A 21,956-nucleotide genomic window follows, 5' to 3' on the forward strand; every position below is an offset into this window, starting at 1 on the left:
ACATAACTTAGACACAAAGACATAAACAAACTAAAACTCAAAGATGAAAAGAATATATGTCAAACAAACTATAATCAAAATAGAGCAGGAGTGGCAATGTTAATCTCGGATAAAATAGGCTTAAGTAAAGTTCTTCAAAAAGATGAAGAGGACACTATATAATGATTAAAGGGTCAATACAGCAGGATGACATGACCATAATAAATACATGCACACCAAAAGACAGGGCTCCAAAATACATAAAACAAATTCTAACAGCATTGACAAGAGAAATGGGCAGCTCAAAAAATAATAAGAGAAGACTTCAACACATCACTTTCAATGAAGTATAGAACATCCAGAAAGAAACTCAATAACGATACAGAAGATCTAAATGTCACAATGAAACAACTTGACCTCACAGACATATACAGAACACTGCACCCAACAGAAGCCTAGTAAACATTCTTTTCCAAGTCATATGGTACAGTCTATGGACTACAACACACTTTAGGCCACAAAACAAACCTTAACATAATTCAAAACACTGAAATAATACAAAGCATCTTCCCTGATCATAATGCAATAAAAGTAGAAATCAATAACAGAAACAGCAAAGGAAAAAAATCATATATATGGAAATAATACCTTGCTTAAAAACTGTTGCCTTATAGAAAAAATCAAGGATGGAATAAAGAAATTCATAGAATCAAATGAGAATGAAAACACATCTTACCAAAACATTTGGAACATAGCAAAAGCAGCGCTCAGAGGTCAATTTATAGCAATAAATGCACACATCAAAACAGAAGACCAAATTCAAAATATTAACCTTACAGCTGCAACAAATAGAAAGAAAGCACCAAAAGAAGCCCAAAAGTCACCAGAAGAAAGGAAATAATAAAAATAAGAGCAGAAATAGAGAATAGAAAAACAACTAAAAGAATTAACAAAACCAAAAGTTGGTCTTTGAAAACATCAAAAAATTCACAAACCCCTGGCCAAACTGAAAAAAGAAAAAGAGAGGAAGCAAATAACCCCAATAAGAAGTGAGATAGGTGATACTACAACATACCCAACTGAAATAAAAAAGGACCATAACAGAACATTGGAAACCCTGGTGGTGTAGTCATTAAGAGTTACAGCTGCTAACCAAAATGTCGGCAATTCGAATCCACCAGGCACTCCTTGGAAACCCTGTGGGGCAGTTCTACTGTGTCCTATAGGGTCGCTATGAGTCAGAATCGACTCAATGGCAATGGGTGCTTTATAACAGAATACTATGAAAAATTGTATTCTAACAAATTTGAAAACCTAGAAGAAGTGCACATTTCTAGAAACACACTACCTACCTAAACTAAAAGCAAAAGCATACAGATTTTCTAGACGCATCCAAACACTTTGAGGGACCAAGTAGCGGGGCTGGGGCCTAGGGAACATAATCTGGGGGGACATCTAGGTCAACTGGCATAACATAATTTATAAAGAAAATGTTCTACATCCCATTTTGGTGAGTAGCGTCTGTGGTCTTAAAAGCTTGTGACCGTTAGAGAAATGCAAATTAAAACTACAATGGGATTCCATCTCACTCCAACAAGGCTGGCATTAATCCAAAAAACACAAAATAATAAATGTTGGAGAGGCTGTGGAGGGATTGGAACTCTTATACACTGCTGGTGGGAATGTAAAATGGTACAACCACTTTGGAAATCTATCTGGCATTTTCTTAAAAAGTTAGAAATACAACTACCATAAAAAAAGAAAAAAAATTTTTTTTTTCTTTTTTTGAAATCCCACTCCTTGGAATATACCCTAGAGAAATAAGAGCCTTTACACGAACAGATATATGCACACCCATATTTATTGCAGCTCTGTTTACAATAGCAAAAAGCTGGAAGCAACCAAGGTGTTCATCAACGGATGAATGGTTAAATAAATTATGGTATATTCACACAATGGAATACTACACATCGATAAAGAACAGTGACGAATCTGTGAAACATTTCATAACCTGGAGGAACCTGGAAGGCATTATGCTGAGTGAAATTAGTCAGATGCAAAAGGACAAATATTGTATAAGACCACTATTATAAGATCTTGAGAAATAGTATAAACTGAGAAGAACACATACTTTTGTGGTTACGAGGGGGGGAGGGTGGGAGAGGGCTATTTACTGCTTAGTTTTTTTTAGTAGATAAGAACTACTTTAGGTGAAGGGAAGGTCAGTTCAACTGGACTGGACCAAAAGCAAAGAAGTTTCTGGGATAAACTGAATGCTTCAAAGGTCAGTGGAGCAAGGGCAGTGGTTTGGGGACTATGGCTTAAGGGGATTTCTAAGTCAATTGGCAAAATAATTCTATAATGAAAACACTCTGCATCCCACTTTGAAGTGTGGCGTCTGGGGTCTTAAATGCTAACAAGCGGCCATCCAAGATGCATCAAATGGTCTCAACCCACCTGGATCAAAGGAGAATGAAGAACACCAAGGTCACATGACAACTATGAGCCCAAGAGACAGAAAGGGCCACATGAACCAGAGATTTACATCATCCTGAGACCAGGAGAACTAGATGGTGCCCGGCCACAACCGATGACTGCCCTGACAGGGAGCACAACAGAGAACCCCTGAGGGAGCAGGAGAACAGTGGGATGCAGACCCCAAATTCTCATAAAAAGACCAGACTTAATGGCCTGACTGAGACTAGAAGAATCTTGGCGGTCATGGTCCCCAAATCTTCTTTTGGCCTAGAACAAGAACCATTCCCGAAGACAACTCATCAGACATGGAAGGGACTGGACAATGGGTTGGAGAGAGATGCTGATGAAGAGTGAGCAACTTGTATTAGGTGGACGCTTGAGACTGTGTTGGCATCTTCTGTCTGGAGGGGAGATGGGAGGGTAGAGAGGGTTAGAAACTGGAAAAACTGTCAGCAAAGGAGAGACTGGAAGGAGGGAGTGGGCTGACTCATTAGGGGGAGAGTAAGTGGGAGTATAGAGTAAGGTGTATATAAGCTTATATGTGACAGACTGACTTCATTTGTAAACTTTCACTTAAAGCACAATAAAAATTATTAAAAAAGAAAAAAAAAAAGCTTGTGAGTGGCCATCTAAGATACATCCATTTGTCACATCCCACCCGGGACAAAGAAGAATGAAAAAAACCAAAAAACAGAAGGAAAATGCTAGCCCAAAGGAGTTAAAGGACCACATGAACCAGTGACTCCACCAGCCTAAGACCAGAAGAACTGGTTGATGCCCGGCTACCACCAATGACCACTCTGACTGGGATCAGAACAGGGTCCCAAACAGAGCAGGAGAAAAATGTAAAACAGAATTCAAATTCACATAAAAAGACCAGACTTACTGGTCTGACAGAGCCTGGAGGAACCCTGAAACTATGGCCCCCCCAACGCTCTGCTAACCTTGAACTGAAAGCATTCTCCAAGCCCACTTTTTAGACAAAGATTACAGAGGCTTATGAAAAAAAAAAAAAATAGCACGTGTGAGGAACCTGTTTCTTAGATCAGCAAAACATATGAGACCAAATGGGCAGGTCCTGCTCAAAAGCAGGGTGAGAAGGCAGGAAGACACAGAAACTGGACAAATGGACACATAGAATACAGTGGAAAAGGGTATCGTGCTGTCACATTGTGGTGATTGCAACCAACGTCACAAAACAATACGTGTGCAAATTTTTGAATGAGAAATTAACTTGAGCTGTATACTTTGACCTAAAGCACAATAAAAAAAGAATATTAAAAAAATCAATAATTATGATAAGAACCAGTCATTTCCTTCAGAATATTTTTCAACTCAGTGACAGAGTAAAACACTAGCATCAACCAGTAGCAATGCAAATACAGCTCTTGGAATCCATAAAAATCTTTAGGATGATCTATCAACTAATCAAAATGCAGGCCACACAAAAAATGTGTTTGCTGTATTTTAAAATCTTATAGCTATATAAAACAATTAGACAAATAATTACATAGGATCAGTGCTCATTGACATGGAATAAACAATGCATGGTTTTTTGAGCTTCTGAATTTAGGTTGATGAATTTTCCCAACTTTTAAATGTTGTGTTAACAGTACAGAAGGTATCACTTATGCTCTAGTGGATTATTTAGGAGATCTTCCTCCAACTCAAGAGTTGACTATTCAGTCTCCTCATTGCCATCTTCATGTCCTTGTTCCTCAATGTGTAGATGACAGGATTTAGGATGGGTGTAATCATGAAGTCCAAAATGGCAAGAAACTTATCCACTGTCACTGTGGGAAAGGGCCACACATAGACAAAGATGCAAGGTCCAAAAAACAAAATCACCACAGTGATGTGAGCTGACAAAGTAGAGAGGGCCTTGGACAAGCCACCTGAAGACTGTTTCCATACAGTGGCCAGGATGAAGATGTAAGAGAAAATCAGCAAGAAGAAGGTTCCCATAGAAATGAACCCACTGTTGGCAGTAACCATGAACTTCAGTTTGTAGGTGTCTGTGCAGGCAAGTTTGATAAACTGAGGTAAATCACAGTAAAAGCTGTCTATCTCATTAAGGCCACAAAAATGCAAATGGACAACAAATGCTAGCTGGGTCACTGAGTGTGTGAGACCAATAACCCAAGCACCAACCAGAAGCCAAGTGCACATGCGTGGACTCATGATGGTCAGGTAGTGGAGGGGCTTACATATGGCCACATAACGGTCCAAGGCCATGGCTGTGAGCAGCACCATCTCAGATCCACCCAGGACATGAAGTACAAAAATCTGGATCACACACCCCTGGAATGATATAGTGTTTTGCCCAGAGTACAGGTCAGAGATCATCTTAGGGACCGTTAATGTAGAAAGACACAAATCAATAAATGAGAGGTTGGCTAACAGGAAGTACATAGGGGAATGCAAACGAAGGTCAAAAGTCACTGTAAACACAACCAGGAGGTTTCCCAGAACAATTGTTACATAAAACACTGTAGAGAAAGTAAGGAGGAAATGCTGCATTGGTCTAAAGGTAGAAAGTCCCAGGAACACAAATTCAGACACCTCAGAGTAATTTACTTCACACATTGACTTTGTCTGTTGTTGCCTAACAAGACCAAAAACAAAGAAATGATAAAAGGAATATATCATAAGTAAACATTGACAGAAACAGATTTGAGTTGTTTTTAAATTCTAGTATAAAAAGAAAATCTTCGCTAGCAACTACAAAATATTTGGAAAAAATTCATGAATTCATTTATCCATTCAATTAATATTCTTAATGAACATTCACTATATGCCATATATTATGTCAAAATCGGAGGTAAATCACAGACCCTGACTTCATGGGGTTTACAGTGTAATGATGGAGCTAAACATCAAATAGTCACAAATACAGATATAATCATGATAACTGATTTGAAGGAACAAAACAGAGTGCTATGAGAACAGTGCAACTCATGAAAGAGGTGCCTGCTCCGGACTCTGCTAAATATGTTGGTATTACTAAAGTGTAGGTAAAGCAGTCCAGGCTGAGGAAATATCATGTGCAAAGGCCCTGAGACAGGAGACCAGTGGGGCAAGAAGATGAATGGTTTAGATCAGGCTGGAATGATAGGCAGGGTGTGGACATGACAACATATTGTATCCAAGATAGGAACTTTGGTTTTTATCCTAAGAGAAATAGAAAGACGTTGAAGGATTTTAAGCAATTGTCTGATCATATTTCTGCTTTTAGACTGTCACAATACCTTCAATGTAAAGAATGAAGTGAAAGAGCTAGGATGAAGCTTACAGTGACCTATCAGTAGACTCCTGAGGAACCATATCACACCAGTGTGGACAGGGTGAATTATTCAACCAGTGGTGCTGGCACAACAGATAAAACTTGAAAAAAATGTTTCCAATGGATACTTAAATGCTAAAGATAGAAACAGACGAAAAGAAAGCATAGGTCTATTTAGACAAACATCAAATAGAAAAATTACTTAACACATCCCAATATTCAAAAAACCTGGGGAAAAATATTGACAGTGTCCAAAATATTAAAATGTACCTATCATATATGCATATATATACATAGATATATAAAGATAGCATATATACGTGCGTGTGTGTGTGTGTGTATGTATATATATATATATACACACACACTCACATAACTACAAGCACTTTGAAAATAGAAGTGAAAACAAAATGGAAAATAGTAAAAAAATGTCAGGGAAATGATTTACATCTTCAATATAAATTTAGTTCTTCCAAATAGACAAGGAAAAAATATGTGGTTTTTCAATTTAAAAATGGGTAAACACATAAAGACTATTGACAAAAGTAATCCTAATAAGGAATAATAATGTCAAAGGTAAAACTCTCATTAGTAATTCAAAAATGTAAATAAGGCAACATGCGTGCTACTTTGTACTGAGTAAATTATCAAAGTTTTTTTTTTTTAAACTGATGATATGACATGTAGAAGACTATGCGGAAATAGATATTGTCATACATAGATAATGAGAGTGCAAATTGATACAACTTCTCCAGAATGCACATTTAAAGAGTACAACAAAAGTTGAAAATTTTCCTTAATCATGACAGAATTCCACTTCAGAAAAATTTCCATACAGTAATAACAACAGATAAGCTAAAAGATTTAACTCTAGGGGCACCTGTTACACCATTTTTTATAGAAAGAAAAATTAAAAATAATCTTAATGCCCACAACAGGCAATTAAATTGTTCATAATACTTCCAACTAGGGAAGGCATTCAGTCATATAGGAGAAATAATAATCTACTGATATTATATAAAGGTGTTCATGATATAAGTTGACTTAAAAAAAGCAAGTTATGAAATACAACATATAGGAAGCCCATCTCAAAATATTGTATGCCTAGGAAAAATATCACAAAAATATATATCTTTAACGCTTATCAATAAATTGCTAATGCCTGGGATCATATATATTACCCCCACGTGTTTGTCACTTTGTCGTACTGTGGGGGCTTGCATGTTGCTGTGAAGCTATGCCACCAGTATTCAGATACCAGCAGGGGTCACCCATGGAGGATAGGTATCAGCTGAGCTTCCAGACTAAGGCAGAGTAGGAAAAAGGACCCGGCAGACTACTTCTGAGAAGCATTAGTCAGTGAAAACCTTGTGAATAGCAGCGGAACATTGTCTGATATAGTGCTGGAAGATGAGCCCCCCAGGTTGGAAGGCACTCAAAAGATGACTGGAGAAGAGCTGCCTCGTCAAAGTAGAGTCGACCTTAAGGACGTGGATGGAGCAAAGCTTTCAGGACCTTACTTTGCTGATGTGACACAACTCAAAATGAGAAGAAACAGCTGCAAACATCCATTAATAATCAGAACCTGGAATGTACCAAGAATGAATCTAGGAAAACTGGAAATTGTCAAAAATGAAATGGAACACATATACATCGATATCCTAGGCATTAGTGAGCTGAAATGGACTGATATTGGCTTTTTTGAATCAGAAAATCATATAGTCTACTATGCTAAATGACAACGTGAAGAGGAATGGTGTTCCATTCATTGTCAGAAAGAACATTTCAAGATCTATCCTGAAGTACAATGATGTCAGTAATAGGATAATATCCATAAGCCTACAAGGAAGACCAGTTAATACGACTCTTATTCAAATTTATGCACCAACCACTAGGGCCAAAGATGAAGAAATAGAAGATTTTTATCAGCTGCTGCAGTCTGAAATTGATCAAACATGCAATCAAGATGCATTGATAATTACTGGCGATTGGAATGAGAAAGTTGGAAACAAAGAAGACGGATCAGTAGTTGGAAAATATGGCCTTGGTGATAGAAACAATGCCTGAGATCGAATGATAGAATATTGCAAGACTAATGACTTCATTGTAAATACCTTCTTTCAGCAACATAAATGTCGACTATACACATGGACCTCGCCAGATGGAACACACAGAAATCAAATTGACTACATCTGTGGAAAGAGACGATGGAAAAGCTCAATATCATCAGTCAGAACAATGCCAGGGTCCAACCTTGGAACAGAACATCAATTGGTCATATGCAAGTTCAAGCTGAAACTGAAGAAAATCAGAGCAAGTCCACGAGAACCAAAATATGACCTTGAGTACATCCCAGCTGAATTTACAGACCATCTCAAGAATAGATTTGACGCATTGGACACCAGTGACCAAAGACCAGATGAATTGTGGAATGATACCAAGGAACAGCATACATGAAGAAAGCAAGAGGTCATTGAAAAGAAAGAAAAGGCCAAGATGGATGTCAGAGGAGACACTGCAACATGCTTTTGAACGTCAAGCAGCTAAAGCAAAAGGAAGAATTGATGAAGTAAAAGAACTGAACAAAAGATTTCAGAGGACACCTCACGAAGACAAAGTAAAGTATTATAATGACATGTGCAAAGAGCTGGAGATGGGAAAACAAAGGGGAAGAACACTCTCAGCGTTTCTCAAGCTGAAAGAACTGAAGAAAAAAATTCGAGCCTCGACTTGCAATAGTGAAGGATGCTATGGGGAAAATATTAAATGACGCAGGAAACGTCAAAATAAGATGGAAGGAATACAAAGAGTCATTATACCAAAACTAATTAGTCAATGTTCAACCATTTCAAGAGGTGGCATATGATCAGGAACCTATGGTACTGAAGGAAGAAGTCCAAGCTGCTCTGAAGGAACTGGTGAAAAACAAGGCTCCAGGAATTCATATAATATCAATTGAGATGTTTCAACAAATGGATGCAGTGCTGGAGGTGTTAACTCCTCTATGCCAAGAAATATGGAAGACAGCTTCCTGGCCAACTGACTGGAAGAGATCCGTATTTATGCCTGTTCCCAAGAAAGGTGATCCAACCGAGTGTACAAATTATAGAACCGTATCATTAATATCACACGCAAGCAAAATTTTGCTGAAGATCATTCAAAACGGCTGCAGCAGTATATCAACGGGGAACTGCCAGAAATTCAGGCTGGATTCAGAAGAAGACCTGGAACCAGGGATATCATTGTTGATGTCCGATGGATCCTGGCTGAAAGCAGAGAACACCAGAAGGATGTTCACCTGTGTTTTCTTGACTAAGCAAAGGCATTCAACTGTGTGGGTCATAACGAATTATGGATAACATTGAGAAGAATGGGAATTCTAGAACACTTAATTGTGCCCATGAGAAACCTTTACATAGATCAAGAGGCAGTTGTTCAGGCAGAACAAGGTGATACTGATTGGTTTAAAGTCAGGAAGAGTATGCGTCAGGGTTGTATTCTTTCACTACACCTATTCAATCTGTTGCTGAGCAAATAATCTGAGAAGCTGGACTATATGAAGAAGAATGGGGCATCAGGATTGAAGGTATATTCATTAACAACCTGCATTATGCAAGCGACACAACCTTGCTTGCTGAAAGTGAAGAGGACTTGAAGCACTTACTAATGAAGATCAAAGACCACAACCTTCGGTATGGATTGCACCTCAACCTAAAGAAAACGAAGATCCTCACAACTGGACCAATGAGCAACATCATGATAAACGGTGAAAAGTTTGAAGTTGTCAAGGATTTCATTTTACTTGGATCCACAATGAACAGCTATGCAAGCAGCAGTCAAGTAATCAAGAGACGCATTGCATCGGGTAAATCTGCTGCAAAGGTTTAAAGTGTTGAAGAGCAAAGATGTCACCCTGAAGACTAAGGTGCACCTGACCCAAGCCATGGTATTTTCAATCGCATCATATGCATGTGAAAGCTGGACAATGAATAAGGAAGACTGAAGAAGAATTGACGCCTTTGAACTGTGGTGTTGGCGAAGAATATTGAATATACCACGGACTGCCAAAAGAACGAACAAATCTGTCTTAGAAGAAGTATAGCCAGAATGATCCTTAGAGGGAAGGATTGCAAAACTGCATCTGATATACTTTGGACATGTTGTCAGGAGGGATCAGTCCCTGGAGAAAGACATCATGCTTGGCAGAGTACAGGGTCAGCGGAAAAAAGGAAGACCCTTGATGAGATGAATTGACACAGTGGCTGCAACAATGAGCTCAAGCATAACAATTATTGTAAGGATAGCGCAGGACGGGGCAGTGTTCCGTTCTGTTGTGCATTGGGCTGCTATGAGTTGGAATCGACTCGACAGCACTAACAACAACAACATTCAATCTGTATGCTGAGCAAATAATACGAGAAGCTGGACTATATGAGGAAGCATGGGGCATCAGGATTGGAGGAAGACTCATTAACAACCTGTGTTATGCAGACGACACAACCTTGCTTGCTGAAAGTGAAGAGGACTTGAAGGACTTACTAATGAAGATCAAAGACCACAGATTTCAGTATGGATTGAACCTCAACATAAAGAAAACAGAAATCCTCACAACTGGACCAAGGAGCAACATCATGATAAATGGAAAAAAGATCGAAGTTGTCAAGGATTTCATTTTACTTGGTTCCACAATCAACAGCCATGGAAGCAGCAGTCAAGAAATCAAGAGACGCATTGCATTGGGTAAATCTGCTACAAAGGACCTCTTTAAAGTGTTGAAGACCAAAGATGTCACCTTGAAGACTTAGGTGAGCTTGTCCAAGCCATGGTATTTTCAATCGCATTACATGCATGTGAAAGCTGGACAATGAATAAGGAAGACTGAAAAAGAATTGACACGTTTGAATTGTGGTGTTGGCAAAGAATATTGAATATACCTTGGACTACCAAAAGAATGAACAAATTTGTCTTAGAAAAAGTACAACCAGAATGCTCCTTAGAAGAAAAGATGGCGAGACTGTGTCTTACATACTTTGGACATGTCGTCAGGAGGGATCAGTCCCTGGAGAAGGACATCATGCTTGGCAGAGTACAGGGTCAGAGGAAAAGAGGAAGGCCCTCAACGAGGTAGATTGACACAGCGGCTGCAGCGGTGAGCTCAAGCATAGCAAGCATTGTGAGGATGGCTCAGGACTGGGCAGTGTTTCCTTCTGTTGTGCATAGGATCGCTCGCTATGAGTCGGAACTGACTCAACGGCACCTAAGAACAACAACAACATATATATTAGGTTGTTGTTGTTGATAGGTACCCTCTAGTTTCTGACTCACAGAGACTCTATGTACACCAGAATAAAACACTGCCCAGTTCTGAGCCATCCTCACAATCCTTGCATTGTTTTAGACCACTTTTCAGCCACTGTGTCAATCCGTATCTATTTTGAATGCCTTCCAACCTGAGGCACTCATCTTGCAGCACTATATCAGACAATGTTCTGCTACTATTCATAAGGTTTTCACTGGTCAGTTTTTTTCAGAAATAGATCACTAGATCCTTCATCCTAGTCTGTCTTAGTCTGGAAGCTTCGTTGAAAACCTGTCCACCATGGGTGGCCTTATTTGTATTTGAAATACTGGTGGCATAGCTTCCAGCATCAGAGCAACAGGCAAACCACCACACTATGACAAACCGACACACAAGTGGTGATGTGTTAGGTGGAACCATATGAAATAGCCCCTTCCTTTGTCCAATAGATGGTCAAATATCATCAGTTTTACAAGGTTCAATCTAATATATTAAGTTATGTTTTTCTTACACAATTTCCTAAACTACTTTCCTTTTAGCAACCAAACATGACTGAGTGTTGTTCCATACCTGAATTGAATATCATTGGTTTCCCACTTGCATTGCACCACCAAGCCCTCATCCAGTCCCTACACCACTGAAAACCAGTCTTTCTCATGTTTTCACCCCACGCTGTGCCACTCTGCACCATGCCCAGGCTCCAGCCTGGGCATGACTCTTCACAGCTTCAGCAGGAGAGCAGCAGAAGCTGGTGGGAGAACCATGGACCCAAAAAAGCCAAGGATAGCTTTGACAGCTGCCAGCTGGCAAAAATGGGCATCATAAGCGTTATGGGCATGGAACAGGTATTGTAGTCAAAAGGAAGTCTTACAGGGATACTGCCAGAAGGCCCCACCACAAGGGTACTGGATGGGGAATTCTATAGCCAATAACTGGGAAAAAATAGAGAAGTACTGAGCAGACAAGAATGGGACAAGCAGTGATGTGAGTAACAGTGGACATGACATTGCAAGGGGCATGAATCTGGTCTTCCTCTAAAAGGAGTTAACCATGCAATGTATGGATTTTAAAAGACGCATATTATGAAACACAAAAATGTACATTCAGTGGGTTCCCAACTCTAAATATGAACCAAAATATTTTAAAGACCAAAAGAATAGTGAATTCAAAAAAAATAGTTTTTTCTCTGAGTGGTAGAAAAATGGATAATTTTGTTTTCCTTTTCTTCATTAGCCAAATGTTGAAAATTAGTTTATTAATAAACAAACTGTATTCATTTGATACAGATCAACAGGAGAGGAAATCATCTTGTCAACAAAAAACCAGAGTGTTTTAGTTAATAGGAGACCCTGGTGGCATAGTGGTTAAGGGTCATGGCTGCTAATCAGAAGGTTGTCAGTTTGAATCCACCAGGCGCTCTTTGGAAAACTCTACGGGGCAGTTCTACACTGTCCTATAGAGTCACTATGAGTCTGAATCAACTTGACGGCAATGGGAATGAGATAGTTAATATAAATGACAATATACTACCTCCACAAGAAGCAGATCTAGTAAAAAAAATGGGAAGACGTGCACACGTAACTCATAATGGCAACAATGCATAAAAATGTCCAATAAAAATATTTAATTATGTTCAATTCACCAGTCATTAAGAACTTTATTTTTTTCCCAATTGATAAGTAAAAGGAAAGATAAAGAGAAAAATGAAGAGAATTCCCAGAGTTTTCAAGGTTTCAATATAACAATTACTCTTATACATTTTTGGAGGTATTACAAATTAACAATATTTTCTTATAATCTAAAAATGTGCAAATATATTTCTAGAAATACAAGCACAACAGCAAATGTTTTATTTACATATACATATGCAAACACACACCCATAAATATACATACACATACATACAAGCACATATACATGTAATAGATTATTGTCATGTCAGTCAATAAGGAAATATTAATGACATTATAGTACATCTAAGCCCTCGAATGCCTACCAAAAGGTTGGTGATTTGAACCTCCGAACAGCTCCATCAGAGAAAGATGTGTCAGTCTGCTTCCATAAAGATTTACATACAGTCTTGGAAACCCTATGGGGGCAGTCGTACTCTGTTCTATAGGGTCGCTGTGAGCCAGAATTCAACTCAATGGAAATGGTTTTGGTTTGTATACAACGGAATACAATGCAGAATTAAAATCAACTAGATATGCATACACAAATCTGGAATGATTTCCAGTTTTAGAGAAAAGCAAAAAAGTGCATAATAAACTCAGTAATATGAAACACTGTATGTGTGTGCATGTTTGAATTTAAAAATCCCCAAAAATGTACACCAAATTTTAGCAATGGAGAATCCTGAAAAGTACAATTACATGTGGCTGTCAATTTCTTATGTCTTTAATTCTGTATTGTTTAAATGGTATAAAAGAGCCTCGTATTACTTTTGACATAAAAATTGATTTTTAAAAAATACAAAATAAGTGGTTCAAATACACAGTTAGGCAAATTCCGAGTACAGTGATGTCAATACCACTCACATAAGTATTAAAGAATTGAAATAAAGTTTTAGAAATGTGTGAACAACTATTTTCTCATAAAAAGTCATATGAGTCAGTTTTAGAAAATGTTCTCAGTGAGGAAATCTTCCCTGAGGTAAAACCTCACATTTGTGGGCAGTTTTTTCCTAGTTTCTTAAAAATATCTGTTTTTTCAGTTGATTGACACAAGTAAGGAAGAAGATGACAGAAGAAGGAAGAGAAGGGAGAAGAGGGAAGGGACAGACATAAGGACAGGAAGAAAATAGGAGAGAAGAGGAACAGAAACAAGCAAGAAGAACGCCATAAAGGTTGAGAGAGAAGCAATTAGAACAGCACACAGAGATTTCTGCCTTCAGAACACCTCAGCGTGGCACACAAAGCCCTTGGGATCTGTCTACCGCCCATCTTCCTAGCCTGCCATCTTGCCTCTCCATGCATAAATTTCACTCAAAACCTCATGAACTACAGTCAATCCTTGTTATCTCATGACTGCTTGTGTTTACCTTTTTGTTCTCCATGATGATTCCCAAACTTTTTCTTTGACTGATCATGTCCCATTCTAAAAATTCCACCTCATTTATCAAAGAAGTCTCCCTCTCTCTTTCAGTCTGGATTAAACATTCCTCCTCTATACTCACATATCACACTTGCAGCTTCTCAGGATACTTAGTTCATTACATTGGAATTACCACTAGTCTCTTTGCAGTTTCAATCTGCAAGGCTCTCTTTGGAAACTCTGTGGGGCAGTTCTACTCTGTCCTATAGGGCCGCTATGAGTGGGAATTGACTCGACGGCAGCACGTTTTTTTTTTTTTTTTTTTAGTCTCTTTGTCTCCTCTGCTAGGTCTATGCACTTCTGGAGATCAGAGACGGTCTCTTATTCATAAATCCTGGTCCATAGTAAGTGTTGTGAGTTTAGGAGGGATGGAGGAGTGGTTAGATGGATGCAGGCATGCATACTTATATAAAAAGATGGATAATTGATGATAATGATTTCTTGGTAAAGAATGTTTTATTCTGTATTTGACTCTATTGAATGCTAATAGAAATGTTATAAAAATTTTCACTCTAGAGCATCTGACAAGCCTGAGGCCATCCACATTAAAATCAATTTCCAAGGTCCACTTCACTAGTCCTACTGAAATGCAATGTGATCTAGACTCAGAAATTTCCACGTGAATCAAGGCGCAATCTATGCAGATGGAGCAACACATACAACCTGAAATTAAAGTTCTATATTTCCCCCTTGGAAAGGCTGGCACCTGCAGGTGTTCAATAAATGCTAATTGAATTAGAAAAGAAACTGAGATAAGAGAGAGAGGAAGGGAGAGAGCAAGAGGAAGAGAACAAAAGAGGGCAGTTGATTTTGTAATGTTCTAGTATAGGTACTATGCATTACCTGTATAAGGAAAACAGCTGAGAATTGAAGCAAGCTACTGACTTTAACTACATCTTCCCCACTTACCTGGCCAAAAGGATCCCAGGATCTAGTATTTTCAACTGTTACTGGATCTTTACTAATATGTTTCACTCTTTGGTAAGGGAAAGTTAGTGCTTCTCACAACTGCTCGCCTCTAAAAAAACCTAATAGTTCTTGGTGACCACTTGATGCCTGCTGGCCTGAGTCCCCAGGCCATTCATCACGGGAATTCTGCTTTTCAATTCCCATGACTTTAAGTGGGGAAAAAAATGCTAAACATTGGATTGTTGTTGTTGTTATAAAACAAAAGAAACTATTATAAAATACAACAGCAAAATATCTTGCAGGAAAATCATCATCTCCTAACATTTGAATGTTTATAAACCGAGTATAATTTAGACAAATAACAGTAAACAAGAAATAACTATTAACACACTCATTAAATAGCCATTATTTAAAATTCTTTTGGAAGTATATTAGTGAAATAGCCTAATTAACACTGTATTGGCTTTATCTCATTTATGTAATTAAGATATTCATTTAAAGAGACAGCAATGTTAAATAAGCACCAGGAAAATTATATTGACAAAGGTCACTGTGCTAAATGTCAGCATGGATATTAAAATGTACTTTTTTCATATTTTGAATCTCATGGACTTAGCCACCACACTGTACTGCCTTGCTTTTATATCATTCTGTAACATACAAACAGTAGGTCACAGGTTTATTTAGCTTTAAAACCTTATAAACATTTTTTTAAAAATAAATACTAGCTCATTTCTTCTTTTGAACAAAACCATGAAGTAGAAATGAAATACTCTTCCACCTCAATAAATGCAAAAATGAAGTTGTGACTCATCTGTAGTTGGAGGCAGAACACGGACTAGAACTCACCCTCCCTGGGATTCAGTCCAATGGCCTTCTTATTGGGAGACTAGCTTCAGACATATTGAATGCCTGCAGTGCTTCTCAGAAAAGCAATATACACACACAGAAGAACAAACCCCACACATCCTTAGTCACAATCATCTAACACTATTATAAGAACTCCCTTTCGACATATTGCACTAGGAAATTGATTAAATTTCTATCAAGTTCTACATAAGACCTTGCATGTTTGACCAAATTAGTTTGTAAAAATCTTCAGTTTTTTCATTTTTGGCATTAGTGGTTGGAGAGTAAATCTGAATAGTCATATCAACTGGTCTTTCTTGTAGGCGTATGAATATTATTCTATCACTAACATCAACATTCTGTCCTCAATGGCAATGGTTTTGGGTAACATCAACATACTACTGGAAAAATCTTAAAACAGTCTTTTTGATGATGAATGCAGCACTGTTCCTCTTCAATTTATTCCTCCTGGTGTAGTAGGCCCTATGATTGTCTGATCAAAATGGCCAATACCAGTCCATTTCAGATCACTAATGCCTAGGATATTGATCTTCAAGAATTCCATTTCATTTTTGAAAATTTCCAATTTTCTTTGATTCGTACTTTGTACATTCCACATTCCAATTGTTAATGAATGTTTGTAGCTATTACTTCTCATTTTGACCCATGTCACATAAGCAAATGAAGGTAACAAAAGTTTTATTCCAATCAATTTCATTTCACTCTACTTTAGGGAGGTAGCTCTTTCCTGGTCCTGTTCTGAGTGCCTTCCAACCTGAGAGGCTTATCTTCCAGCACTATATCAGACAGTGTTCTGCTATTAATAATAAAATTTTTACTGGATAATTTTCTTCAGAGGTAGACTTCCAGGTCCTTCTTCCTAGTCCACTTTAGTCTGGAAGCTCTGCTGAAACCTGTCCACCATGGATGGCCCTGCTGGTATTTGAAACACCAGCGGCATAGCTTCCAGCATCACAGCAATTCACAAACCACCACAGTATGACAAACTTACAGACTGATAGGTCTTGAAATATACAGCTTTCAGTATTTATTACATCTCAATATAAACAAAAATCCTCACAAATGGACTAATAAAAGCAACATCATGATAAATGGGGGAAATATTGAAGTTGTCAAGGATTTCATTCTACTTGGATTAACAATCAACAGCCATGGAAGTAGCAGTCAAGAAATCAAATGATGTATTACATTAGGCAAATCTGATGCAAAAGCACAGATGTCACTTTGATGACTGACATTCGCCTGATCAATGTCATAGTATTTTCAATCATTGCATATGCATGTAAAAGCTGGACAATGCAAAAGGAAAACCAAAAAAGAATCGACACATTTGAATTATGGTGTTTGCAAAGAATATTGACTATATCATGGACTTCAAGAAGAATGAACAGATTTATCTTGGAGGAAGTACAGCCAGAATGCTCATTAGATGCAAGGAAGGGAGATTTCATCTGGTTTACGTTAGACATGTTATCAGGAGGGACCAATCCCTGGAGAAGGACGTTGTGCTTGGTGAAGTATACAGTTAGTAAAAAAAGAGGAACCCCCTCCGTGAGAAGGACTGACACAGTTACTGCTACAATGGCCTCAGACATACCCACTATTGTGAGGATAGCTCAGAGCTGGGCAATGTTTTCTTCTATTATACATAAGGTCTCTATGAGTCGTACCTGACTCGACAGCACCTAACAACACAGAAGACCTAACCTGGAGAGCTTAAAATGAATGGAAATTTGGTCTGTTAGTTATATTATTTTATGTATATATATAATAATCAAAGACAAAAGGAAATCCAGACCAAGTATAATTTTGAAAAAAAAATGTGCTAAACCAAACCGTATGACTGAAAGCTTAATTCATAATGGAGTATAATATTCCTTCATTTCTCTTTGAAATTTGACTGAACCTACCAGACTCTTTGACCAAGCTATTAAAATAACATTGAACGGAACTGAAGGATTAAATTTCATTTTGGACCAAATGATGGTCATTTTGCAATAGGAAAATCACGGGAAGCATTCAAGCATTCAAGCAAAATCAAATAATTATTTGATAGACTTGCTATAGGTTTGCAATGTCCATTATTTACAATGAAACAAATTTTTCTTTAGCAGCCTAATCCAGAGTATATATCAGAGGGTAAAAGAGTAGTTTAGAAAGTATTACACAGCCGTTGATCTACAAAATGTCTTCTAAAACAAACTGATTTTAATATAATTTTATACCAGAGTTAATTTAATTAGCAGACATATAATGTGTTCATTAAAATTTTTTTTAAAAAAAGCAGGAAAGTGTAACAGCTAATCAATATGTCCACCTCTTTGGTGGCATTAAATTGACTCATTTGATTGAAGAAATTGATACAGGAATGTGAAAGCAGCTCTGAACCTAACGATGACGGGCGCCTACTCGTTTAGGAGTATCAGACCTCAAGAGAATGCATAAGATCAAACATGAATAAGAATTCTATGGAGTAATGGGGAAACTGGGTTTACACCTCAGTCATTGCTTTTTGAGTTCCCCTGCTTCTATTATTTTCATTACTGTGAGTATAAGTTTAATCCAAACAATAAAGAAAATTGCATTTTTTCATATGGGATTCACAGACTTTGAAAAATCACTTCATTGAAAAGACTAACCTCTAGGAAAGCCAAACCTGAGCTTTCAAGATTTCAGGAGTTGAAAATTCTACCTGCTCAAATTATATCAACTAGTAGACTGAGTTTGGGTTTTTTTTGTTTTTGTTTTTTTAGTAGACTGAGAAGGTACCTTAATTTCCTATTGTAAAAGTTTCTTTGTATGATTATTTCCAAAATCTTAAAATTGAGATATAAACATGTTACTTGGAACCACTTTTGGTTTTGTTTCTTTCTTTTGTTTATATTCAAAGGTAAATTTATTCATGATAAAATAACCTTAAAAATATAAAATAGCATAAAGTGCAAATTAAAGCTCTCCTTTCTCCTACCAGCTCCTTTCCCAAGTAACCACTGTTAAATACTTTCTTCAAAAAATGTTCTTTTTGTCTGGGGTCTTAAAAGCCTGTGAGCAGCCATCCAGGATGCTCCACTGGTCTCATTCTTTCCAGAGCAAGGAAGAATGAAGAAAACTAAAGATATGATGGAAAGAATAGTCCAAAGGACTAATGGACCACATCTACTGGCTTCCACCAGACTGAGTCCCGTAGAACTAGGTGGTGCCCGGCTACCACCACTGACTGCTCTGACAGGGATCACAATAGAGGGTCCCGGACTGAGCTAGAGAAAAATGGAGAACAAAATTCTAACTCAAAAAGAAAGACCAGACTTGCTGGCCTGACAGAGACTGGAGAAACCCTGAGATTATGACCCCTGGACACCCTGTCAGCTCAGTAATGAAATCGCTCCTGATGTTCACCCTTCAGCCAAAGGTTGGACAGGCCCATAAAACAAAACGAGACTAAAGGGGCACACCAGCACTGGGGCAGGGACTAGAAGGCAGGAGTGACAGGAAAGCTGGTAATAGGGAATGCAAGGTTGAAAAGGGAGAGTGTTGACATGTTGTGGGGTTGTTAACCAGTGTCATAAAATAATATGTGTACTAACTGTTTAATGAGAAACTAGTTCTATAAACCTTCATTTAAAGTACAATAAAAAAATCAAAAATAAATAAATGCTCTTTGTATACTACCCTTTTTAATACAAATTGGCTCACACTAAATATATTACAAAATGTATTTTTAATCTCTCACCTAACATACGTTGTGTGTTTAGCAAAGTTTTCCTAATGATTAGAAGAAAAGGAGACAGAAAAAAGCCATCCTACAGAGACACTATATTCACAGCCGCCCTTACTTGATGAGTTATGTGGAGTTGAGCTGAGGGTATGTGGCTCTGCCCCCTCCATACTCAAGGTTATTTTAGTGTAATAGACATATTCTACATTGTTCACCAAAGTCATACACTCCTACACAAAAATCCATTGCCCTCAAACGATTCTGACTGATAGCAATATTGTGTATTACAGAATAAACTGTTCTGTAGGGTCCTCTTAGCTGCAGTCTTTATGGGGGATTCCTGGGTGGCACAAATGGTTAAGCACTGGAACCCAGTAACCCAGTGCCATCGAGTCGATTCCGACTCATAGCGACCCTACAGGACTACTAACCAAGAGGTTGGCAGCTCAAACCCATTGGGAAGACACGTCTGATGACCTACTTCTGAGAGGTCACAGCCTTGAAAACCCTGTGGAACAGTTCTACTCTGCACACATGGAGTCAACATGAGTCGGAATCTACAAATGACAACTAACAACACCACCACTAATCTTTATGATATCCACTCTCGAAGAGTGAAGGGTATAGTAAAAAACAAATTCTCTACTTAATAACAAAAAAGAAAGTATGTTTTAAGTAAATTTTCTTGTAATTTCTCTTCATATATCTAAAAGTAGTCGTTATATTGAATGAAAAATATTCAAGCAAATCTAGCTTTTATTTTAAATACATTGGAATTTAAAATATTCTTCCATGTACTATCCTTGCAAAAACCCACAAACCCAGTGCCATTGAGTTGAAAACCAACAAGACCCCTCTAAATATATATATAATTACATGGAAAGGAAACTGGAACATTACATACCCAAATGTGAATCAATGCTACTACGTCTGGTTAAAAAAAGTAAGCATAAGAGAAAGTTAATTGACACAGACTTTCATATTTCTTTCTCAAACCTCTAAAGTATTGCAATCTTGAAAAATAAAAATGAATTTATATGGTACACTGTAAATGAAAATAAAAGTAGATTTTCATATTGCTTTGCTATTTTTTTTTTTTTTTTTTGCTATTTAGAAAAAATGTGAATAAATTTGTTTTTTACTTGTTAATACTAGAACATTGCTGGAGAAAGCACAGAGATTTTTGAGACCTTAAAAAGCTTTCCTATTCTCAATTAAAACCCCCCAAAAAACAGCAGTTCCAGGTTGACTGTTTGGTGATTGGCATGATAGGTGTGCATCCGTGACTAGCTTATCCCCCACTGCTGGCTGCCCACTGCCCACTCACAAGAGTCACGTATCTGATTTCAGCAAGGATGGCAAATGACAGCTTACTTCTCAAATGATGTTTGTCTTGAAAACTGTTAAACAGAGAAATATTTTAAAACTGTACTCAACTTCCATCATTAGAACCTTAATCATTGAATTGATGAGGTCTCACTGTCTCTGACTTTGACAAGAGGTGTGCTATCAGGCAATGTTCTCAATTATGGCAAATTTGAGAACTAAGAGGTCCCCAAGGAACATGATCTGGGTAGTTTGAAAATTCCACCCCAGAGGCTACTCTCTGCAGTGAATATATGACTCACTGACAAGGACAGTGGTCACAGCAGAAAATGGATTATTTGTTTTGCTTCAGTATGAATTTATTTCAGGCTCTAGTTACAGTATGGACTAAGGTTTATCCACAGAAAACAATCTGGTCAGATACGATGTCTCTCTGGTAAGATACAGTCTATACTTGATGAATGTCTTAACTACTCCCTTATTCCCTTTTCTCTATCACATTTCAAATAATTTCACAATGTTTTGGTACAATTTTTCTACGCATACTCATAGAGATTGTTTGGAAGTGCTACAAAGCTTCCAGAAATGTTTAGAGTTTCTCTTCCAGCTACATTCTGTGACTTCTGGACTGCCTACTATACCAAGAGGAATGGTTTCCACAGATTCTCACAGCTCCTTAGATGCTGAGGATGAAGAAGACCTGATCTCATAGATTCATAATCATGAAGGACCATTGCCTTCCAAAATTAAAGGACAGCTCCAGGCACAGAAATACGACTGCAATTAACAATAACTTCCAAATAGGGGAAAAAATGGTTGTTAATAATTAAGTCAGGAAGAAACCTCATAGAAAATACGGAGGGAAATCTCTCAAAAGTTGCAGCATTTGCTATATTGCCATGGAAATGAAATATGTTCTTGGAACTGAGCAGAAGTAAGTTAGAAGGGTTCCACGGAAGAACTGGAGTCACTGAACAGTGGGTGTGCACCCTAGTCAGGCAGCA

General features: G+C 37.8%; 1 protein-coding gene across 1 annotated transcript; it reads right to left on the bottom strand.

Moving 5' to 3' along the window:
• Positions 1 to 4,104: 4,104 nt before the first annotated feature.
• LOC126084299 (olfactory receptor 4F6-like) lies at positions 4,105 to 5,043 on the bottom strand. Its single transcript, XM_049898783.1, has one exon. The coding sequence runs from the start codon at positions 5,041 to 5,043 to the stop codon at positions 4,105 to 4,107; it is 939 nt and encodes a 312-aa protein (XP_049754740.1).
• Positions 5,044 to 21,956: the final 16,913 nt, after the last annotated feature.

This window comes from Elephas maximus, chromosome 10 (assembly GCF_024166365.1).
Source record: "Elephas maximus indicus isolate mEleMax1 chromosome 10, mEleMax1 primary haplotype, whole genome shotgun sequence".
Classification (NCBI taxonomy): domain Eukaryota; kingdom Metazoa; phylum Chordata; class Mammalia; order Proboscidea; family Elephantidae; genus Elephas; species Elephas maximus.

Bases quoted from the DNA above. Each gene is read 5' to 3' on its own strand.
- LOC126084299 (XM_049898783.1), bottom strand. From the start codon at position 5,043: ATGTGTGAAGTAAATTACTCTGAGGTGTCTGAATTTGTGTTCCTGGGA.